Source organism: Parasteatoda tepidariorum, chromosome 1 (assembly GCF_982258835.1).
Source record: "Parasteatoda tepidariorum strain Cologne lab strain chromosome 1, Ptep-v5.0, whole genome shotgun sequence".
Lineage (NCBI taxonomy): Eukaryota > Metazoa > Arthropoda > Arachnida > Araneae > Theridiidae > Parasteatoda > Parasteatoda tepidariorum.
The window spans coordinates 28,957,265-28,983,745 of record NC_141755.1 but is presented as its reverse complement, the minus strand read 5'-3'; the positions used below and the strand labels follow the sequence as shown (position 1 = coordinate 28,983,745).

At 27.8% G+C, this 26,481-nt stretch overlaps 1 protein-coding gene across 1 annotated transcript in view; it reads right to left on the bottom strand.

Annotated features, from left to right (window-relative positions):
* Positions 1-26,481, bottom strand: part of LOC107437856 (sterol O-acyltransferase 1) — a 53,911-nt gene extending 27,430 nt beyond the window's left edge. Inside the window, exons 1-2 of the mRNA XM_016049980.4 lie at positions 26,071-26,481; positions 3,075-3,175 (exon numbers count right to left, since the gene is read on the bottom strand). Of these exons, the coding sequence (XP_015905466.1) occupies positions 3,075-3,154 (80 nt within the window). The 5' untranslated portion in view covers positions 3,155-3,175; positions 26,071-26,481. The remainder of the gene's footprint in view (positions 1-3,074; positions 3,176-26,070) is intronic.

Here is a 26,481-nt window from a genome sequence, read left to right as displayed (position 1 = left end):
GTGCACAGCTGCACTAGATAATTGTGCTCAATTAAAAATTAGAGTTGAGCTACAAATAAAAAAATATCTTAAGGAATTCAAATACTTCTTTAATGTGGATGCTAATAACGGCTTAGGTTAAAATACTTTCGATGTTTAGAAAAAAATTTCTAATAATTGAAATTTTATTTAATTCTATAGTTTAGTTAAAATTTAAGAAACACTACATAAATCCATCTCAATTCACTAGATAAACTCAAATTCACTGGTGCAAGTTGAATCTGTTAAGTCACAAAGTCTTCCATGTTCCCATAACAAATTATATCTCTGGGGGTAATGGATATTGATCGTTCACTGGTTCAGGTCAAAATTGCGATCTGTGGATGAATGAATGGGTGTATCAATGAGTCCGCCTTAAAAACGGGTGTGACGTATGGCTGTGGCAGAAGTGAAATTCTTGTCCATAGATGGCGCCACTGGAAAGTAAAAACAATCGCACCTCCTCTACCTTAATGGCCGACTACAACAATGTGGTATGCTATGTGAAAAAATGTTCTTTCTTCCGATGAAAAGAAGTTCAATTAGGATGATCCGGATGGTAATAGTAATTACTATTGGCATGATTTGCGAACAGGACGTGATTTCTTCAATAGGCAATTGGGTGGTAGCTTGGTATGTGGTCTGGGGAGCTTTTGAATAAATTCATATTGCGGCGAATTTCTGTAAAAATGGACTATAGTTGTTATCAAGAACTATTTTACCAGCACCTTATATTTTTTGGTCCACATTCCTACTTTCAAGGAGGGTCAGACTGTAAATTTCAGGAAGATATTGCGCCATGCCATACGTCGCAATCGTCAATATTTTTCTTTCCGAAACCATTTTTATTTGGCTTCAATTGGTTTCGGAAAGAAAAATATTAATAATTGAATAATTATTATAAAAATTTCATTTTTTTCCTGTTCTTAAGATCATTCTATTTTATTCGTTTTCCTCCTAGGCTGTCTTAATAATTTTCTTTTATTAGGATCCATCAAATTAACTTCCTCCTAATATGTCGCTTCTGCGTCATTTTTTCAGGCTATCGAACCAGTCTACCTGTCATGCTTCTTTCCTCTTTCTTTATGAACTTGATTTGAATCATTGAATCAATAAATATGAATAAGCCATAATAGTTTCAAAAATTATTTTCAGAATACTTTGTTCTGAATACTGGATAATTTTTTGACAAGGTTAAATTCCTATGCAGGATTTTTTTTTATTGGTCATATAGTTCAAAGACCGATTATTGAATACTTTCTGCTCAAAAATTAATGAATAATTTATTTCGTTATCAAATTTTAAAAAAAATTAAAAAAAGCTTTTACCCAGATGCCAGTTTTTTCTTCAGTAAATTCAATAAAATCTCACTAATTTCATTTTTCAAGTCAGTAGAAAAGGCATGCTTTATTTAACGTTTGTTTTGTTAAATCATTTTGACAAAATTAGAAAAAAAAGTTTAATATTCGCATATGTTACTGTAAAATCTGGGGATATCTGTAGAATGTCAACAATCATATAATCGCATTGGTGATTGTCGGATATATTTTTTAAAGATATATTTTACTCTTGAAAATATCAACTTTTTGCATGCATTAATAAAAAATGACAAAATAAAGCATTCCCACAACGTTCCGTTGTGGGTCAGGGGTGGCATGAAGATTAAGGCTCCACAATTTCCTGACAGACGGTATGATTGTGGTGATGCGGTCAGCATTGGGCACAGGCTGCTCTTTCTTTCCAGATCAAGCTGGTACTCATCGATCTGAATTTGCGTGGGCTTCAAGTCGACGTTTGAGATTGAACCTCAATTCTTCATAAAGATAGTTTACTGCCTTAACCCTTGAAGCATCGCTTCTGAGAGTTTGTATAAAAAAATATAAACATCATTTTATTTTTTAGTCCCAACCCTTCCACCAGTGTAAGCTAAAAGCTGACTTTGTAAATGAGAACCCTGCCAATAATGTATTCTAAATGATGACTTTGCAAAAGAGAACCCGGCCAACAGTGCGTTCTAAATGTCGACGTCGTGAATGAGAGCCTTACCATTAATGGAATCTACATGTCGATATTGTAGATGAGAACCCTGTCTTTAATGCATACTACATGTCGACATTGTAAATGAGACCCCTGTCGTAAGTGCATTCTATATGTCGACATTGTAAATGAGAACCCCGCCATAGGTGTATGCTAAATGACGACATTGTAAATGAGAAATATTGATGAATTAAATTCTTTCAAAATTAAACTTTAACCATCAGTGTATTATACATGTCAACATTGAAATGAGAACCCTGCTATTAGTGCATTCTACATGTGGACATTGTAAATGAGACCCCTACCATAAGTGCGTTCTATATGTCGACATTGTAAATGAGAATCCTGACAAAGTGCGTTCTATATGTCGACATTGTAAATGTGAACCCTGCCATAAGTGCATGCTAAATGTCGGCATTGTAAATGAGAAATATTGATGAATTAATTTTTTTAAAATTAAACTTTAACGATTTTTACATGCTAAATGTCGGCATCTTCTTTTGTGAAAGGAAAATAATGTTATTTAAGATAAGGGATTTTCCCAACATTCCCTGTTAGTTCATACTGAATGTCGACATTTGTCATAGTTAATAAGAAATATTAAAAATGAAAAAAATATTCCTTATGCACCATTATTGTTTGCTGATTATCGGCATTTTCGCTACAAATTAGAAATAATGATATTTAGCGCATATTTCGAACATACCCTAAGGCGTCAATCTGATTGACGACAGTTTATTTTTTTTATCTGGTTTACACTTACTTAGTTATTAATAAAGACTAAAAATGTGAGAGAATGTCGATCTCTATAATATAAATATTATTAGTAGTGGAAAATTAGTCAAGAGTTTTAAAAGTTTAAAATGGAAGAGGTTAAAAAATATAAATACTTTATAAAAGTTGTATTCTGATAAATCGGACACTATATAAGTACATACATATTTTTAAGCACAAATTTTTTTTTTAAGAAAACTGATTTGTTAGGTAAGAATTAGAAATCATTCATTTTTCAATAATACTTTTTGTCTTTCGCATCTGATGTATGATTATTGCTGTTTATGGTTTTTTCTGACATCTTACTCGTTTCCTCAGAGCCCATTTTCTTCAGAGAATATTTAACCTGAAAAGATACAAAGAATATATTTTACTTGTATAGTCTTTTGATTTTTCATGATAGAAATATCTATGTTTCATGGCAATCAATTTCATGAACCATTAACTGGAGTTACTTTTACCAGTTTTACATCTCCAGAGAAAATTCCATTCTCAATCACTCTGGAAAATTATTCGTTGAATCGAAGAAGGACTTACAAATTTCATTTATGTTGTTTAAGTACGTTTTCTTCGCTTTCAAAAACCTGATTGGCAGAATTGGTTTTTTACGGAACACTCAAATGAGTACTCTGTAAACTATCAAATAGTAGTTATACATTTAGACAATGCATTAAGTAACTAAAATTGACGGCACGCATTTGTTGCGTAATTGCAGAAAAATTACAGAAAACAATTAGTAGAATAAATTTAACATTAACATGTAAAATTTTATGTGATTTTATCAAGCAACAAATTTAAGTGGTCATTTTTCAAAACAAAAACTTTTTCAGAGGAATGTACTCACTAATATTTTTATTTCAATCCATTTTGGTTAAAAGTTTGATATTATGCAGTATTTTCAGAATGCTTTTTATGTAGATATACATTTTATTAAATTTGTTTATAGTTTAAAAAAATTAAAAGTTATATTGTTCCATTCGAAATGCTTACAGAGATATAAATACAGTACAGCGAGAAAAAAAAAGAGGACTACCCTGAATAACTTTTAATCTAATGATCTTAAGAATTTTAAACACCTGACTTTCTTGAAATTCAATTTCTCAGGATCTATTCGACCCATTTTGCCTACATTTTGTATTTTACCTTGTAAAATAAGAAAAAAAAATCATTCTTTAAAATCATGCGAAAATATGTATACATTACAATCAATAAGTTTTGCGACGATTAGTGAATGAAATAATAAAAAATTATAAATATTTAATAAAAGTTATTTTTTGATAAATGAATTTCATACTTGTGTGCAGATTTCTTTTTTAATTCGCTTAAAAATTTCTCGAGATATAGCGAAATACGCAAAAAATAAAATTAACATTTCGCGGTCCAAACTTTGGAGCCCTCTCCTGAGCAAACTATTAGGACCATATTTTCCAAATTGCGTCGATACTTTGGAGGTCAAAAATCCGAATCCGTCTGAAAAATGGTATTTTTATTCAGAGAAAGTATGCTTTTGTGTCTGATTTCGTAAGTTAAAATATCGTCTCCACTTTTTATTTACCATATTTGAGGTCACCCCCTCGAACCATTAAGATTGAGTTCTACAACATGAAAATACAATAATTAGACCAAAAGTTATTCAAGGTGGTCGTTTTTTTGGCGTTCTATACATTAAAAAATACAAGAAATATGAATTCAACAAGTTGATGTCCTATTTTTTTTAAAAGTAAACTGGAGACATTAGAAATCTTTTACATTATTTCTCTGATAAATAGCTCTGTTTCATTCATTATTAAATAAATATTTAAAATTATCAGTAGACAAGGCGATCACTTAATGATAAGAAAGCAAATTTTTGTCATACATTACTTCAAAAAAACTGTAAATGTAAAGCAGTAAAATACGAAATGACAGTAAAACTAATATCACGCTTTTTTATGATGTCTTTTTTTTACTATGCGTAAATCCCCTATCATCAATTGGAATTAAGTATTTATCTATTATGCACTTGAACATTGCTTGTTTTTTGATAAGATAAGAGTATTGTTTAATTTACTACCAAGATAATTAAAATTATCAAAAATAAAAATTCAATGAATGATAATGTGATTGCGTGAAAGTAAATAGAAAAATGTACAGAAAGTACAATGGAATTTTAAAAAATGCAATATTCTATTATTCGAGAATAATCAACTGCTGCACTTGCAATTAGAAAAAAACATACTATCTTGCTGAAATGCAACTTTGGAGTTGAAATTTGTCATTCTGAAAGCGCCATTTTCAATTAGAAACTTATCCTGAGTTTTTTTTCGAAATTTCAGTTTGTTTGAAAATTATTGCAATTTTAATTGCTTTTTTTTCACCTTTTTTGATTTAAATAATGATTATTTAGCCATTATTCTAGAAAAATGTATTTATCTTCAGAGAGATCTTCATTATGTAAGCTCGCGCTTGACTTGATGTCAAAAATAGCAAAATAAGTAAATAAAACAGAAAAAAAAGATAGAGATTAGATGCTGCCAGATATTATAAATTACATCATTTATACCGAACTTTTTTAAAACTATTAAATACTCAAGAGATGTAAAAAGCGCTTCCTATTTGAATGCTATACTTAAGAATTTTATCGTTATTGATTATACTTTAGAAGTTAATCATTATAGATGAATAAGTGAAATTTCTTTTCATTTGTTACTTTTTATTTCGTCACACATTCTCTATTCCAATAAATATTTTTCTCAAGTACAGTTGATTATTTTACAAATCCAAGTAATCCTTCCTTTTGTTACAATTAACATATAACCAAATTTTCTTACATAAAATTATAACAAGTATAAATTTTATAAGCAAAATGATTTTTTCTTAAAAATCGAATTTTAAAGGGGGGAATTCCCTTATGAAAGGCAACTTCGAAATTTTATTCGCGATCGCAACGAACTATAGGGGGCGTTGTTGTGTGAGACCATGGGCGGATCGTGAATTTGTGGGGCCCTGGGCTGAAACTACTTTGGGGCCCTAATAGCCATTTTGTCAAAAAACTGTTTTCTATAGTGATGTAGATAAGTATATAGAAAAAAATAGGACAATAAAATAATTTTATTAATTTTTTTTATTTATTTATTTTTATTTGTCTATACAAACAGCAACTGTACAACATTATTGCAAAAGAAATTGACAGGTTAGGTGTAGTTATGTTACATAAATTCTAAAGCAACCTTTCTGCATTTTTGTGCTGCAAATTCCTTTATTTGTTCATCACATTATAAGTCCTTCGTTAAATCACAATTTATGGAAAGAACTGATAAATGATTTACTCGATGGTTCGACATTGTTGTCCTATATTTGTTTTCTATATATGACATCCTGGAGAAAGAGCGCTCAGCTTCACAGCTAGTGATTGGCAAAGTTAAAAATATCCTTAAGATAGTGTAGCATAGAAACATCATAGAATGATAGTGTAGAAAACATCAACAAATTTCTCTTCATAAATTAACATAAAAATTTCACTGCAAGAGGTGTAAGACTCTGACTTAGACTGAAGTAAATAAGATTTTAACTTAATGCACTCATTCACTAAATGCTCGTCTACGTCATCTGGATAATAATCAACAATATTACGTACACTTTCCAGATCTATGTTTTCCATATTTTTTGTCTTGCAAATCCATTAGAAATTTGAATTTCTTGCTATACATCTCATAGACTTGGCTCCTTTTATTTAAATCCATAATTAACGTATCCAACGCAACGTTTCGCGTAGCTCTTTTAAATTTTTCAGCGCCGTATACTGGGAATTTTTCTGTAGACTTATTTGAAAATTTTGGAGTAATGCGTCTCTTGTTTATGTCCTTGTAGTCTATTCCCACACTAGTACTTAATTTTTTAGCTTTCTCTTCATATTCCTTTAGCTTCTGATCTGATTAGTGCCTTATGTTCTTCACGAAGTCTTTTAATGACACAATTAACTTGTTGCCTTCACGTGTCAACCACACTAACATTGATTTCTTATGTTCATTAGAATTTTCATGATTTTCTAAACAAGTTCCTATGTGTTTCCAATCAGAAAATCCGGTTTTGTATTGAGAATGGATTTTAGAAAAAAGTTTGCAAGTTAAACAAAAAATAGTACCAACCCTGGTTGAATAACATAACCAAGATCTTTCCAGTGACTGATCATTTTTAATTTTCTTAATGAAATACCTATTTGAAAATGTTCTGTTTTGTTCTTTGTATTTCTTTATTGAAGCTGAATATATATTTTTTGGATATTTATTTTGAAAGTCAGTCATTTCATGTGAGAGTATGTCATTAATAAAATCATTATTTAGCAATTCTGGCCACAAGCCCACGTCAACATATTTCTCAAACTCAAACTTAATATTCTCTAAATTTCTTTCCGCCTCGGTATTACCGTCCTCTTGCTGAACACCAATATAGTTTTCAGTGGGATAAGAGGGTTGCTGGTAGTCAAGACAGTTATTAGTAAACTAAACAAGTTTGTCACTTTGACGACGAGAACAGAAGTGCGGGAGAAAAAAAAATTACTGCGGGAAGTCCCCCGCAATAGACGCGAAAAAATACACTGGCCAAAAACAAGCGACTGGTAATTGCCCGTTCCATTCGATAGACGCGCACATGCATGGGTTGATTGATCTCAGGGTTGCCAACCTTATAATAGTTTTTTCTTTTTTAAATATTAGATATTTTTTTCAATTCAAAATATCACCTATTGTTTTCAGTGGGGACTGGGGCCCTTTGTATCCACGGGGCCCTGGGCTGCAGCCCCAAAAGCCGTTACGTAGATCCGCCTCTGTATGAGACGGATACCTGCGATTTCCATACGAACAGTGATTCAGTTATTCTAGAGACGTCTTTAACATAGCACGTAGCATTGCAACGTTCCTTCTTTATTGTGGCTAATTAAATTTAAAAAAGAAAAATATTTGGTATTCGTTCTTACGCAAACGAAAACAAAATGGTATCTCTTTTTTTTTAGAGAAGGAACATCCAAAACACATCGGAAAAATATTTGCACATAAACAGAAGAAAATATGTATATTCTTATAAGAGTTAAAACCTAATGCCCGAGAAATAGTTTTATTAAATTTAATGATATAACATGAAAGGCCCATTTAATCTTTACTTTCTATAGTTTTAAGAATCATATTACTTCAAAAATTAAAATGAACAGAAAGTATACATAAACCTTATAATTTTACGAAATTTAATTTTGAAAAAAAAGTTTTTTGACAACAATTTTTATCAAAAAAATGTCAAGTTTCAATAAAAATCATTATTTAGAAACTAAGAAACGTAAAATAAAGAATGCTGACGAAACAAAAACAAATAGTTTACCGAAAAAACGAAAATGTACCAATTTCCACAACATGAAACTTTATCTTGGTAAACGTACGTTTTGGAAATGTTATTTCATTTGGAATCTTATTTATCAGAGTTCATAGGGCGATATGATTGTTCTGAATCTATAAAAAAATTATTTACTTATGACATGTAATATAATTTAATATTTTGATTTCTCGTGACGACAGCTTCAAGTATTTTATTAATTTGTAAAAAAAAAAAAAAAAAAAAATACAGGAGGTTTCATTTTCAATTTCAACTAGAATTCAGCTATTCTGTTTTTAAGCTACATATTCAAATTCATATCGAGATCTTACATTTATAAAATTTTGATGTGTGGTATGTTATCTAAAAGTAATGAAGGAATAATCTATGCATATATTATTTGAAAATAAAATTTTCAAGCGAAGAACATTTCATTTGGAATTCTGCGGATTTATAAAACAGGTGAGTTTTATGATTTTTATAATAAAAAATTTGCTTGTAAATATTTTTTTTTCTTATTTGATGATAGTTCTCTACAGAATGGTTTTTTACGTCTGATTAAGAACTATAAGAATAATAAAAAAAGAAACAATATGAAAGTTTTTATTTCAATGTAAAGAATTCTTAAAATCGTTTTTTATCCTAAGAACTCTTTATTTTCCGTTTTTTAGTTTATAATTTTTTGATAAAAATTGTTGTCAAAATACTTTTATTGAAAAATTAAATGGTATAACATTATGCGTTTATGTATACTTCTTGTATATTCTAATGTTTGAAGGAATATGATTTAGAAAAGTATGGAATAAAAATTCGGTACTTACGTATTAACGCCACCGCCGCTACAGATTTGGCGGTTTTTAAGTGCCGCCAATATACACTTAAAATTTTTGCAACAAATCATAAAATAAAACACTTTATTTAAAATCAAAGTAGTCAGTCGGATTTCGGTGGAAAATGAGCCGATATAGAGTTTAGCATAGATTCAAAACAATCATATCGCCATATGAACTCTGATAAATAAGATTCCAAATGAAATAACATTTCCAAATGAAATAACATTTCCAAGATAAAGTTTCATGTTGTGGAAATTGGTACATTTTCGTTTTTTCGGTAAAATATTTCCCTCCTGAAAAAATAAAATTGCATCTTGTTTTGTTTTGGGTAAATTCCAAAGACGAATTTTCGTAGCACTTAAAATGGCGACAAAAAAAGAATTGTTTTTTTTTTTGTTTTTGTTTCGTCAGCATTCTTTATTTTACGTTTCTTAGTTTCTAAATAATGTTTTTTTAATGAAACTTGAAATTTTTTGATAAAAATTGTTGTCAAAAAACTTTTTTTACAAAATTAAATTTCATAAAATTATAAGGCTTATGTATACTTTCTATTCGCGATCGCAACGCACGAGTACGCCGTCTAGCGGGAGCCTGTAAATATCAGACATTAATTTATCACGTTTTCATTTAGTTCCATCGAAATCATTGACAGAATCAGACGCCATTTTTTAGCAGCAAATACGAAACAAAATTTCCTTAAGGAAAAGGCCGAAGAACTTGAAAAAAATCTCCAGAATATTAGTAAATCTTTCAGGAACAGAACACACCAAACATTTGAAGAAAAATTCCTGAATATATTTTAATTTCTATTATCAACAAACTTGCAACTGATGACTTCCGATTTCGTATACTGTTACAGATGTGTGTATTAAGGTAAAATGCATTTCTTCTGTCTTCAATTCATTACGAATTAAAGTGAAGTCAACATTGCTTTCGTCATTCCAGTGAATAAATATGAATTCAGAACTTACAGAATTGTAATAGTTATAGCATATTCTTCTTCATTATAGAATAGTATATATTTCTGTATCCATATAATTCGGAAAACAACAATAAAAAATTATCCAAGTTACTTGAAATAGTGCCATTTGTGCTGATTCTTAATTAATTTTTATCGTTTTCTTGGTAAGTATTTTTTAGTTTTGAAAGAATAAGTTCAACTAGAATTCAGCTATTCTGTTTTTAGCTACAAATTCATATCAATTATGAAATTTTGCTGTGTAGTATGTTATCTAAAAGTAATGAAGGGATAAACTATGTATCTATTATTTGAGAATAAAGTTTTCAAACAAGGAACTTATCATTTTGGAATTCTCCGGGAATTATAAATCAGGTAAGTGCAATGATTTTTACAATAAAAAATTTGCTTGTAAATATTTTTTTTTCATTTGATGATGGTTCTCTACAGAATGGTATTTTACGTCTGATTAAGAACTATAAGAATAATAAAAAAAGAAACAATATGAAAGTTTTTATTTCAATGTAAAGAATTCTTAAAATCGTTTTTTTATCCTAAGAATTCTTTATTCTCCGTTTTTTAGTTTATAATTTTTTGATAAAAATTGCTCTCAAAATACTTTTTTTGAAAAATTAAATGGTATAACATTATGTGTTTATGTATACTTCTTGTATATTCCAATGTTTGAAGTAATATGATTCAGAAAAGTATGGAATAAAAATTCGGTACTTACGTATTAACGCCACCGCCGCTACAGATTTGGCGGTTTTTAAGTGCCGCCAATCTACACTTAAAACTTTTGCAACAAATCATAAAATAAAACACTTTATTTAAAATCAAAATAGTCAATCGGATTTCGGTGGAAAATGAACCGATATAGAGTTTAGCATAGATTCAAAACAATCATATCGCCATATGAACTCTGATAAATAAGATTCCAAATGAAATAACATTTCCAAAACGTACGTTTACCAAGATAAAGTTTTATGTTGTGGGAATTGGTACATTTTCGTTTTTTCGGTAAAATATTTCCCTCCTGAAAAAATAAAATTGCATCTTGTTTTGTTTTTGGAAAATCCCAAAGACGAATTTTTGTAGCACTAAAAATGGCGACAAAAAATAATTGTTTTTGATTGTTTTTGTTTCGTCAGCATTCTTTATTTTACGTTTCTTGGTTTCTAAATAATGATTTTTATTGAAACTTGAAATTTTTTGATAAAAATTGTTGTCAAAAAACTTTGTTTACAAAATTAAATTTCATAAAATTATAAGGCTTATGTATACTTTCTATTCGCGATCGCAACGCTCGAGTACTCCGTCTAGCGGGAGCCTGTAAATATCAGACATTAATTTATCACGTTTTCATTTAGTTCCATCGAAATCATTGACAGAATCAGACGCCATTTTTTAGCAGCAAATACGAAACAAAATTTCCCTAAGGAAAAGGCCGAAGAACTTGAAAAAAATCTCCAGAATATTAGTAAATCTTTCAGGAACAGAACACACCAAACATTTGAAGAAAAATTCCTGAATATATTTTAATTTCTATTATCAACAAACTTGCAACTGATGACTTCCGATTTCGTATACTGTTACAGATGTGTGTATTAAGGTAAAATGCATTTCTTCTGTCTTCAATTCATTACGAATTAAAGTGAAGTCAACATTGCTTTCGTCATTCCAGTGAATAAATATGAATTCAGAACTTACAGAATTGTAATAGTTATAGCATATTCTTCTTCATTATAGAATAGTATATATTTCTGTATCCATATAATTCGGAAAACAACAATAAAAAATTATCCAAGTTACTTGAAATAGTGCCATTTGTGCTGATTCTTAATTAATTTTTATCGTTTTCTTGGTAAGTATTTTTTAGTTTTGAAAGAATAAGTTCAACTAGAATTCAGCTATTCTGTTTTTAGCTACAAATTCATATCAATTATGAAATTTTGCTGTGTAGTATGTTATCTAAAAGTAATGAAGGGATAAACTATGTATCTATTATTTGAGAATAAAGTTTTCAAACAAGGAACTTATCATTTTGGAATTCTCCGGGAATTATAAATCAGGTAAGTGCAATGATTTTTACAATAAAAAATTTGCTTGTAAATATTTTTTTTTCATTTGATGATGGTTCTCTACAGAATGGTATTTTACGTCTGATTAAGAACTATAAGAATAATAAAAAAAGAAACAATATGAAAGTTTTTATTTCAATGTAAAGAATTCTTAAAATCGTTTTTTTATCCTAAGAATTCTTTATTCTCCGTTTTTTAGTTTATAATTTTTTGATAAAAATTGCTCTCAAAATACTTTTTTTGAAAAATTAAATGGTATAACATTATGTGTTTATGTATACTTCTTGTATATTCCAATGTTTGAAGTAATATGATTCAGAAAAGTATGGAATAAAAATTCGGTACTTACGTATTAACGCCACCGCCGCTACAGATTTGGCGGTTTTTAAGTGCCGCCAATCTACACTTAAAACTTTTGCAACAAATCATAAAATAAAACACTTTATTTAAAATCAAAATAGTCAATCGGATTTCGGTGGAAAATGAACCGATATAGAGTTTAGCATAGATTCAAAACAATCATATCGCCATATGAACTCTGATAAATAAGATTCCAAATGAAATAACATTTCCAAAACGTACGTTTACCAAGATAAAGTTTTATGTTGTGGGAATTGGTACATTTTCGTTTTTTCGGTAAAATATTTCCCTCCTGAAAAAATAAAATTGCATCTTGTTTTGTTTTTGGAAAATCCCAAAGACGAATTTTTGTAGCACTAAAAATGGCGACAAAAAATAATTGTTTTTGATTGTTTTTGTTTCGTCAGCATTCTTTATTTTACGTTTCTTGGTTTCTAAATAATGATTTTTATTGAAACTTGAAATTTTTTGATAAAAATTGTTGTCAAAAAACTTTGTTTACAAAATTAAATTTCATAAAATTATAAGGCTTATGTATACTTTCTATTCGCGATCGCAACGCTCGAGTACTCCGTCTAGCGGGAGCCTGTAAATATCAGACATTAATTTATCACGTTTTCATTTAGTTCCATCGAAATCATTGACAGAATCAGACGCCATTTTTTAGCAGCAAATACGAAACAAAATTTCCCTAAGGAAAAGGCCGAAGAACTTGAAAAAAATCTCCAGAATATTAGTAAATCTTTCAGGAACAGAACACACCAAACATTTGAAGAAAAATTCCTGAATATATTTTAATTTCTATTATCAACAAACTTGCAACTGATGACTTCCGATTTCGTATACTGTTACAGATGTGTGTATTAAGGTAAAATGCATTTCTTCTGTCTTCAATTCATTACGAATTAAAGTGAAGTCAACATTGCTTTCGTCATTCCAGTGAATAAATATGAATTCAGAACTTACAGAATTGTAATAGTTATAGCATATTCTTCTTCATTATAGAATAGTATATATTTCTGTATCCATATAATTCGGAAAACAACAATAAAAAATTATCCAAGTTACTTGAAATAGTGCCATTTGTGCTGATTCTTAATTAATTTTTATCGTTTTCTTGGTAAGTATTTTTTAGTTTTGAAAGAATAAGTTCAACTAGAATTCAGCTATTCTGTTTTTAGCTACAAATTCATATCAATTATGAAATTTTGCTGTGTAGTATGTTATCTAAAAGTAATGAAGGGATAAACTATGTATCTATTATTTGAGAATAAAGTTTTCAAACAAGGAACTTATCATTTTGGAATTCTCCGGGAATTATAAATCAGGTAAGTGCAATGATTTTTACAATAAAAAATTTGCTTGTAAATATTTTTTTTTCATTTGATGATGGTTCTCTACAGAATGGTATTTTACGTCTGATTAAGAACTATAAGAATAATAAAAAAAGAAACAATATGAAAGTTTTTATTTCAATGTAAAGAATTCTTAAAATCGTTTTTTTATCCTAAGAATTCTTTATTCTCCGTTTTTTAGTTTATAATTTTTTGATAAAAATTGCTCTCAAAATACTTTTTTTGAAAAATTAAATGGTATAACATTATGTGTTTATGTATACTTCTTGTATATTCCAATGTTTGAAGTAATATGATTCAGAAAAGTATGGAATAAAAATTCGGTACTTACGTATTAACGCCACCGCCGCTACAGATTTGGCGGTTTTTAAGTGCCGCCAATCTACACTTAAAACTTTTGCAACAAATCATAAAATAAAACACTTTATTTAAAATCAAAATAGTCAATCGGATTTCGGTGGAAAATGAACCGATATAGAGTTTAGCATAGATTCAAAACAATCATATCGCCATATGAACTCTGATAAATAAGATTCCAAATGAAATAACATTTCCAAAACGTACGTTTACCAAGATAAAGTTTTATGTTGTGGGAATTGGTACATTTTCGTTTTTTCGGTAAAATATTTCCCTCCTGAAAAAATAAAATTGCATCTTGTTTTGTTTTTGGAAAATCCCAAAGACGAATTTTTGTAGCACTACAAAAAATAATTGTTTTTGTTTCGTCAGCATTCTTTATTTTACGTTTCTTGGTTTCTAAATAATGATTTTTATTGAAACTTGAAATTTTTTGATAAAAATTGTTGTCAAAAAACTTTGTTTACAAAATTAAATTTCATAAAATTATGAGGCTTATGTATACTTTTTGTTCATTTTAATTTTTGAAGTAATATGATTCTTAAAACTATAGAATGTGAAGTTTAAATGGGCCTTTCATGTTATATCATTAAATTTAGTAAAACAATTTCTCGGGCATTAGGTTTTAACTCTTATAAGAATATACATATTTTTTTCTGTTAATGTACAAATATTTTTCCGATGTGTTTTGGATATTCCTTCTCTAATAAAAAGAGATACCATTTTGTTTTCGTTTGCATAAGAAAGAATATCAAGCATTTTTCTTTTTTAAATTTAATTAGTCACAATAATGAAGGAACGTTGCAATGCTACGTGCTACATTAACGACGTCTCTAGAGTAACTGAATGACTGTTCATATAGAAATCGCAGGTATTAGTCTCATACAACAACTCTCATACAAAAATAATTGTTTTTGATTGTTTTTGTTTCGTCAGCATTCTTTATTTTACGTTTCTTGGTTTCTAAATAATGATTTTTATTGAAACTTGAAATTTTTTGATAAAAATTGTTGTCAAAAAACTTTGTTTACAAAATTAAATTTCATAAAATTATGAGGCTTATGTATACTTTTTGTTCATTTTAATTTTTGAAGTAATATGATTCTTAAAACTATAGAATGTGAAGTTTAAATGGGCCTTTCATGTTATATCATTAAATTTAGTAAAACAATTTCTCGGGCATTAGGTTTTAACTCTTATAAGAATATACATATTTTTTTCTGTTAATGTACAAATATTTTTCCGATGTGTTTTGGATATTCCTTCTCTAATAAAAAGAGATACCATTTTGTTTTCGTTTGCATAAGAAAGAATATCAAGCATTTTTCTTTTTTAAATTTAATTAGTCACAATAATGAAGGAACGTTGCAATGCTACGTGCTACATTAACGACGTCTCTAGAGTAACTGAATGACTGTTCATATAGAAATCGCAGGTATTAGTCTCATACAACAACGCCCCCTATAGTTCGTTGCGATCGCGAATTCATTTTAATTTTTGAAGTAATATGATTCTTAAAACTATAGAATGTAAAGTTTAAATGGGCCTTTCATGTTATATCATTAAATTTAGTAGAACTTTTTCTCGGGCATTAGGTTTTAACTCTTATAAGAATATACATATTTTTTTCTGTTAATGTACAAATATTTTTCCGATGTGTTTTGGATATTCCTTCTCTAATAAAAAGAGATACCATTTTGTTTTCGTTTGCATGAGAAAGAATACCAAATATTTTTCTTTTTTAAATTTAATTAGCCACAATAAAGAAGGAACGTTGCAATGCTACGTGCTACATTAAAGACGTCTCTAGAATAACTGAATCACTGTTCATGTGGAAATCGCAGGTATCCGACTCATACAACAACGCCCCCTATAGTTCGTTGCGATCACGAATAATAATTTCATAAATAAATAAATATTGTAAATTCATTAGTTGGAAAATATGCTGTACAATTCATATAATTTATTTTTATGTTTTTTTATTTATTTAATGAACGTTTAATTACTTAAAATTATTCCTATTTTATGTTATGTTACTAAAAGAGGTTTGAGTTTTTTACAGCTCAACTAGAATAATTTATTGTCATTATTTTCTAAAAATTCACTTTTTATTTATTTTAATTATTATTAGAACAGTAGCGTCAAAGTAAAAATTAATAAAAATATACATATAATTTATGTTATTAATTTTAATTATTATTAAAGCAGTAACGTAAAAATATGTTTGATTATGATAGTTTCTCTGCATTTTTTAAATTTCTGTTGCGTTTTAATTTTAAAATGAAAGGTGCTTTTCTTAAACCTAATTTTCAGGTGAAAGAATTTTTAATTTTTATAATTGGGAATAATATAGCCTACGTCACAGGTTGTGTTGTTCCTACTAAATTTAACCCATGAACGGCATTTTCTGCGAGCCTAACTTCAAGCCACAAATAAACAAACGAAGTGTTCGATCGTTTAAATAGTTGCTCGCCAGATTTTATTGCATTATAACGAAAAGTTATTGAAACTAAATACAACTAAATAAACAACAACAACTAAAACAAATAACAACAACTACTAATAACAATAACTAAATAAACAACAACTAAATTCCATTCGTTTAGCATTGCGTCATATGTTGTTCCTACTAAATCGAAGTAGTTGTGTTTTTTTCATATTATACCCAATTATCATTTTTTATGATTTTTTGCAATTTTTATAATTACTTTAATTTTTATTAATTATTTGAATAAATTTTACTAATTATTTGAATTTCTATTGATTATTTGAATTTTTATTAATTATTTTAGATTTTATTAATTATTTGAATTTCTATTAATTATTTGAATCTTTATTAATTATTTGAAATTTTATTAATAATTTTAATTTCATAATTATTTTAATTTTTATTTTAATTTATATTGTATTAAAGAATTTTGGTATAGTAGCAGTAAAGATAAAAGTAATGAGTTTCAATTAAGATTGTTATACTTTTTTGGAACACTAGTGATTAAAAAAAAATTGATTATTATGATAAGTATTATTTTTAAAATGTTATAGAATAAGCTATAAAGGCATTATTTTTTTAAAACCGGCGACAGAATACCTTTTGAAGGAGAACAAAAGCTCTTTGACAAGAACTCATAATAACCCCATCAAGTATTAATTTCTTGATAAAGAAATTTTTTTTCTGCGATTTAACAATAAATAATAAACATGTTCCTGCTTTCGTGTTCTAATAACCAAGGGATAAAGGAAATATTCTCAACAATCACACAGAAGTTATGAAAACTATCTCTTTAGATTAATTTATCCACATCACGTATACAAGTTGTTAATAATTTTGTCCTGCTAACTCGTGCTCATCGAAGCATAAGTAGACAATACCTATTATTAAAAAGCTGTATCTGAGCTCAATATGCAGCTATCAGTAGAAATAACAGTTGAAGGAATTAAAAGTGATTAACTTAATCCCCCACTTTCTTGTTCGATTACATTATAAATTTTTCATAATTTTTTTTGTTCTTATATATATATATATATATATATATATATATATATATATATATATATATATATATATATATATATATATATATATATATATATATATATATATATATATATATATATATATATATATATATATATATATATATATATATATATATATATATATATATATATATATATATATATATATATATATATATATATATATATATATATATATATATATATATATATATATATATATATATATATATATATATATATATATATATATATATATATATATATATATATATATATATATATATATATATATATATATATATATATATATATATATATATATATATATATATATATATATATATATATATATATATATATATATATATATATATATATATTACTGATATAATATAATTGTGTGAGCTGATGTTAATTATGAGATGAAATTTTTTTTCGTTAATTTTTCAAAATTTTAATTAATTTCATTTCTGCATATTTTGTTTCTTTTCCTGTTTTCTGTGTGTTCCAATTTTTTTTAGGCTTATTATTCTCTTCCTATATGCCCTTTGGCTTATAGGGAAATTTGCGAAGTACTACACATTCGAAGTTGCATATTGACAATAAAGCTTAAAAAAATAGACTATTCACACAAAGCCATCACTGCTCTGGTTTTATTACGAACTGTTGCGAAGTAACTTGAATGATATTCCGTTTGGGCCCATTGCAATAAGCCTAAAAAGCATTTGGCTGATTAGATAATACTCGCAATTATCATCGTGGAGCATTGCAAAATGACAGTGTCTGGTAGCAAAGGGTTTTATTATTCAATTAGCCTATGGCATATAGACCTATATCTATACCGATACATGTCTATACTATATTTATACTTTAATTCACAATTCGGTCGTGATGCATAAAAAAAAGAATGAATAAATTGCTTTACTCACTATTGCACGGAATTTAACCAGATATATATATTTATAACGAGACAGTTGACCCTGACAAAATTAAACGCATATAAATGTAGTAAAAGTTATATTCTTCGATAAATGTAAAGAATGTTCAGATAATTATGGAATCTAATCCTCTAATATATATTTATGCATGCAAAGATTGCATTTATGAGTAGCTTAGTAATTTATTAATGTCTGAAACGACAAGCACGAAAATACTTTATGAAAGATTTCTTTTTTAAATCATTTTGATTTTACGTTAAATCTATCGTAATTTAATCATCTAAGCTATAATTAAGGCTAATGTTTCACAACTACAAATAGTTAAGTAACAAACTTAATAATTAATTTTATTTCTTCATTAATTATATGTGCTAGATTTCATTCCAAACAGGTTCTAGATTTAAAAACAGGTTTAATCCATTATTTCTTTAGTAAAGAAAACAACAAGTATGATTTTATGCAAATCGAAACTAAAATTTAACGATTTAGTGAAAGAGAGCAAATTAATTGCATTTAAAATATGCAATGGCCTAGTATTGATTAATGATTTTTTTTCTCAAATTATCCCTTGCGATTTACTTCATTGTAGTTTCAGTTTAGTTTATTCTGTTATTAACTATTTATTCTACTTTCAATATTTTTATTGCTTTAACAAATAAATGCATTAATATTTGTTGAGATAAATTTAAAAGAAAGTTTCAATTCAGTTGCCTTTTTGAAATACAATATCTTCAAATGTATATTTCAAATTTCTTGAACATCTTTGTTTTTTAAATTTCGAAAAATAGCATTTGAAAGAAACAGTGATTGAAAAACAGTTTTTTTTTAAGTTTAGACACCATATTGTTGTAAAAATTTCACTTATGCGACTAAATATATGGACAAATAATACGAACAATATTAATTCATATTTGTTAAAATAAATTTTAAAAAAAGTATTCATTTTCGACGAATTTGCATCTTTAACGTTAAATAATATCTTAAATTTCAAAAAAATAATATTTTAACTAAAACAAAATATATTGAAGAAACAAAATTTAAAGACTTTTATTTGAGATTAAACAATCAAAGCATTCCATTATTGTGAAAATTTCTTTTATACGAATAAAAAAATTTTCTTAACCAAACATTTGTTAAAATAAATATGTGTGATTATAAATATATAAATAAGAAATAAATAAGAAAACTTTGATTTTCTGTACAGTTGCATTTTTGAAATGCAATATCTTCAAATGTATATTTCAAATTTCTTGAGCATCTTTGTTTTTTAAATTTCGAAAAATAGCATTTGAAAGAAACAATAATTGAAAAACAGTTTTTTTTAAGTTTAAAGTTTACATTGTTGTAAAAATTTCACTTATTCTACTAAATAGATAGACAAATAATACGAACAATATCTATTATATATAATTCTCTTACGTGGCTCCCAAATTTTGGCTGTATTTCTTTTCCACCGGTGGCAACGTTTGCTTTGTTTTGAAAACACCAAAGCATTCTGCCTTTTAATGATGTGTTTCTGATCTAATATATATAATTCTCTTACGTGGCTCCCAAATTTTGGCTGAAGTACTTTGTACAACTAAATAAGATTCTTTTCACAACAGTTAAATATTTACTTTATTTTCTTCATTCATATAGAAAACAGTCGGCAAAGAATTCTGTTAGGTTAAAAAACATTTCGCTGAAAAAATAACGAATCCTAAAAGAAATAAAAATAAACAATTTAAAAAATAAAATTGTTGTTGCCAGCCATAGAATTTTTTGAAAGTTAACTTAGCAACATAAATCAAAATGACATAGAAGCGCAACTAGATCAAAATTATGATACCTGAGCGCTTGACGTAACACATCATTCAATTCTAAAGTAAGGCTCCTATACTATCAGAGCTGACCTATCAAGCAATATTGGAGCAAAAAAGTTCGCAAGTTAACGTTATGTTAGTATTGTGCTTATGTTAGCTCTTTGGAGCAAAAATAGATGATGAGTCGGCCTGTCTAATTCAGGGGCTCTATTCTAAAGGTGTTGAATCGCCAAATGCCCAAATTAACAATTGTGTTCTTAAAGAAATTCTATAAAAAGTTTTAAATAAACAACCTACTTCTACAACTGCTTCTTGAAGAACTTGGCTCACTGATTAAAAATATTGTTTTAATTTTACAGTACTAACTTTACTTCTACTTTCATTATTGCTATGACCCTCTTTCATTACATTTTACAACTTCATGCTAAATTTGAGGACTTTAAGTTGTTTTGTGGTTGAATACTGACATTTAGAAATGTGTACATAAAAAAAATAATATTTAAAGGTTAAGAGTTGCCCCAGAAAAATTAGAATTGTTGACATTGAACTTAACAATGGAAACAATCGTTTTTGTGAAAAATTGAATTGTATTGTTGACATCAAAACTAAAAATATTGTGCTTCAACTTAACAATACTACCTTAATTTATACTTTAGAATTGCCTCGGCGAAATTTGAATTGTTAGCAATGACTTAAACAAAAAGTTTTATTTTAACTGGCAAATACTATATTATAATTTTAACTTTTTCTATGATTATACTCATTTTATTTGTTTTTTATACATTTTATTTTTTTGTGATAAAATAAAAAACTTATAGTTGTTCTGCTTCTGAACACTGATGAAAACACAAAATGATGGGCTTTATCAACAATCAAAAATCTATACATTTATTTTACAAATTCCATATTATTAAGGTGGCGCCCTTCAGAGAATTAAAAATACAAAATTATCTTCATCAAAGCCGATGCTTTACATCTGGCGTTCAGTGGCAGACTACTATTTCATATTGTTTTACTACACATGGCTTTAGCAACAAATTTTGTATTAATATTTGTTAAAATAAATTTTAATGAAAGTGAGTATTGTCTATGCAGTTGCATCTTTAAAATACAATAAGATCTTTTAATGTCCGTTTTAAATTTGTTGTAACATATTTATTTTAAATTAAAGATAATATTTGAAATAAATAATGATTTAAAAAGAGTTTTTTATCTTAAGAAATGAACATATTTCATTTTTGTAACAATTTTTATCATTTATTCGATGATATTAATTGTTTAATAAAATAAAGTTATTAATTTTGTTTAGACCAATTTAAAATAAAATTTGTATTTTCCGTGTATATTTAGCTATAAAATAATAAATTTATCGTTGAAATTTTTTTAATATTTATTTCAATAAAAAAAATCTTTTAACAAAAAATAATTCTTTTAATAAAAATTAATTCTTTTATATAATTCTTTTAATAAAAAAAATATAACTAAGAAAAATTTATTCTTGTTCTTATTTTTTATTTTTAGAGAAAACTGGTTGCAATTAAAATCAGAATAAAATCAAGAGAATAAAATTCTATTTCCAAATTAGTCAGAATAAATCGCTATTTCAGTAACCACTTTATCATAATAAATCATATGATTATGCCATTTTTAATTTTTCCCCCGCCAATTATCTGTCTTACTTTCATTTTTTTATTTACTAAAAGATTTGAAAGAAGTGACACAACTTTCAGGTTGTGTACGTTATGTCATACACATCAAAACAAGTTGTTGCCCATTTCTTTCTATTTGGCATTCGTGACTGCAAACGCTCTACCATTGTTAAATTGGAAACATCTTTTATGCACGCGATCGTCAAAGAATTTGGAATGAGACACATTTACAAGCATATTTTCTGATTAAGCGATAATATTTATTGTAATTGCAATGGTTTTAACTATTTTGTTTCTAAAAAATTGGCATTTTTTTACATCGTTACAAAGGATGGCACAACTCTATGCCCTTGGGGAATGGGTATTTTGCCAAGAGGATTAAATAGAAGATCCTTGCTTTTAATATAAAATGATGGAATGATGGTTTTAATATTCTTGAAAATTAATTTATTTTTTAACTTTATTTTTTAAAGATTAGAGATCAATCTTTTTTTTTATTTGCGTAACCAGTGATTTATAGTTTGAAATTAATTAGTTAATTCAAACTTTTTTATTTTTTTTTATTCATAAGTTTTCTTAATAAACTTATTTATTTAATTATTTTTAATCACTATAACTATGTTTAAAAATGTTGTTTATTTTCATTTAATATAATAGTTTTTAATCGTTATAATTATGCTTAAATATTCTATTTATTTTCAATTATTATAACTATTTTTTACTGTTTACATCCATTATTTATAATTGTTATTTTGCTAATTATAATTATTTTATATTACTATTGATGTTGACATTCATTATAACAACTTAATTAATTACTTTCAGTTACATAATAGATTGTCGATTCTAATATTTCTAGTTCGGAAGTGAACTGATCGTTAAGACACTGCTCCCAGGAGAGCACCAAAGTCAAGCATCACTGGCTGTGGTCAGTGAGCGGGTGGGTGATCACTTTGATCAGCTTGCAATGGAACCGAGGTTGTGCAGTATTGGTTCTAGCTAAACTGTTCTACTCTAAAGCATTCCACTTCACGCGAAGGTAATCGGGCTATTGAAATGGGGGTGCCATCCCCTCTGCAGAGGATCATAATTGTGATGGGACGTCTTCGGATCATCCTAGGCGTGTTTCCCAGACCGTCACCAATAGCCCATTGAGAAGTTCTTGAGCGGCGTAAATAAATTAAAACAATAACAACGATTTATTTATGTTTTTAATATTTATTTATGTTTTTAGTATTTATTTGAAATATATTTTATTTATTCATGATTCAAAAAGCAAAAATAATGTTTTGTTTATTAAATTAGCTAAAATAAGCTTAGAAGAAATTTTATATTTTTTTCCCTTTCACCAATTGTAAAAGCTTTTTACCAACTGTAACCAACTTAAAATAAATTAGTGTTTGAATCTCTAATACTCAAATTTTTTTAATGCTTTAACAAGTGCTGCGAAATAACAAAACTCATTAAATTACGATAAAATTTCCTCCAATCCCGCAATCTCCACTCCGCGGAGGTGGCGAGGTTGTCATTTACGCTACTTGATGATATAACTATATTTTATGTGATAAAATGTCTAAATATTTTATGATATAATTTTATTTTATAGCACTATTCACGCAAAAATAATTAATCAATTAATAATCAATTGTTCAAAGTAGTTTGAATTATTAGAGATTATTTTTTTTTATTTTTTCCCCAGACAGGTGAAGCTTGTTTACTAAAAGATATTTTTTGTTGTTTTTTCCTCAGAATTAAAAGAGAATGCTATAAAAATATTTCACAAATAACATTATCTAAAACAAATGATCCATAACTGTTGTGAGTTAGCAATTATTACTCATGACTGTTAAATCAAGTTTAGCCTATTTAAAGCCAGAGCTGTCTACTCTCATTTTAAAAATGGCACAAATATGGAGAAAAGTCCACAGTTTTGTGAAAATGAAAAGCGCTTGTGGTCTAATTTTTTTAATATTTAAAAACTTACTCCAATGCAGGGGCTCATTATCAGGGCTCATGAAAATTTGCAAAAACTGAGAATACGGCAGTGAATTTGGATAATTTTCATCTAAGTGGAAAATGTCCCCAAATTAGCAAAAAGTTTAATAACTTTCTGAAAAGTTTAAGTTATTGGTCTGTTCTAAATCGCAGATTATTCTTCCCGGCGAGATGTATAGTTTAAAATCATCGTATTGCTTCAAGAACCATGATTTTCTTTATTTTCCTTGGTGGCAGAGCACGAAAAATAGTATTTATAAGTATAAACAGTAATATTATTATTAATAATTTATAAACTATTCTATTGTGAGAGCTGAACTGTCTACCATTATGGAGCAAAGAAGTTCGCTAATTACGTAGTGTTAGCATTACCGTGAAACTTTGAAACCTACAGTTTGTGTAAGGTAAGAACTCCCCAGGCCATTCGTCTGGACCCGTGGCGGTGACTATGGTAACGAGGTATAACTATTCCAAGTAGGGTAGTGGGGTCATTCTCTAGGACAGGGTTTGGCTTGGGTCGACGAGAGAAAGGGAATCTTTTTCTTCGGACTACTGTGTTAGCCCTAGAGTGAAGAGAAGCTACCCTCCCAGAAATGCACCATTTTTGTTTCCATAGCAGCAGACGGCCTCAGACTTTGGGGTGAGGAAAGTTCTTAATGTAGACAAACTGTACTTAGATAGTTAAAACTATTGATATGAGTAATTGTGCAGCAGTGAATCGTGCAAACAGTTTAAAAACGCTTTCTAATGTTTAAACAAGATATCGAATGAAAGAAGGAAATGGTTATAAATTGCAGAAGATATACCCGGCAGCCTGGATTCCACAATGGAAGGACAATGAGAAATTAAAATTCCGATCAGGTTTTTTCTTTATGAATCTTAGGAATAAAATGATTTTTATCTAGCACTAAGATATTTCAGGTAGGGATACATATTTACGAAATGTTTTTTTAATATTTTAATAAATTACATGAGTTCCGTACTGGACAAATCCGTGGCATTGCCAATCAATTATTGATTTATTTATTTAAAATTTATAAAGTTTTAATATTCTTCGACAGAGAAAACATGATACTACCATTGAAAAAATGAATTGATAACTAAAAAGAAAAGATTTAGTCCCTAAGATAAGAAGGAATGAGCAAGCCGTAAGATATGGTTCCAATTGCTTAGTCACACTACCAATCATGAGTCAGGTAATGTTATTCTTATTTTTTGTGGATACGCGTCCGTGTTTCCAGACTCGCAGAAAAATCGATTAAACATTGAACCACAATATTGTATCTTGAACCATAATACGATGCAAGTTTGCTGTAACCTTAATAAGGCGTTAAATTGAATAATATTCTTCTCAAATTGAATCTTAGTGCTGTAAAACCTGCGCAAGTTGACCACTTGTGAGAACATTTTAGTGGTCAACCACACATTTTAGTGGTCAATTTACATGATTCAATATCATGTTATTCTTACATATAAGAATCAAGTATACAACATATGTCATTATAATCGTTAATAGCTTTTTTATATGACCAACCCACAGAGGAGCTTAGGTTAGCTCTTAATACTATTTTATGAATTCAGCGAAATTCTAATGCGGAACCTAGAAAATTCCTAAAAAGTTCTTTATGGCTATGAAGGGTTCACTAACGTTCACTAACACCCCGAAATAAATTTTAATTATTTTAACTGTCAGCACTTTATTTTTGAAACATTTTAATTTTATTTATTTCAACAAAACTTTTCACGTACATCACCCCTCAACATACAAAATAGACAGGTTTAAAAGGTTTTGGTCTCTTTTAATACGTAGGATAAATTGGCTCTTTGTAGAAGAGATTTACTCAGACTGGAGGTCAATTTTGACAGGTTTAACTGTATCATGTAATCACGGATTAACTTGCATGATAACATATATAATATGGTAAAACTTATGCCATCATATTAAGATGACGGTACATTTTCACTATATTACGATTCCAAGACAATGCAAAATTGCTAACAATACATAAACTCTGCGAGAAAACAAAAATCAAAAAAATGCTCAGGACACTCACCCTCTAGGGAGAACAAATAATCATTCGATCTTCTCCATTAGACACTGATATACTGAGAGTTTAAACGCACTCAACACTTCAACTGATTATTGTACTACAACAAAATAAGTTTCGTCATTAAGTGATAAGATATTCTTGACTGACTCGTGATTTATGAAACTCTGCATCGGTGACATTTTTGTTACAGTCTGAGTTCAACTATAATGAGTACATTTCGTACATATTAATGGTATTTTTGATACAATGCTTCTTTATCTTATCCTGAATGTTAGGTTCAATTTTACTTTTTTTAATTCTTTTTTTCCCCTATTTTTTTTATATTGATATTATGAGAGCTGGCTAATTTGTAGTTATATTTTTTTAAAAATATATTCTTTTTTAAACAACTACACGGAAGAAAAAAACTATGGT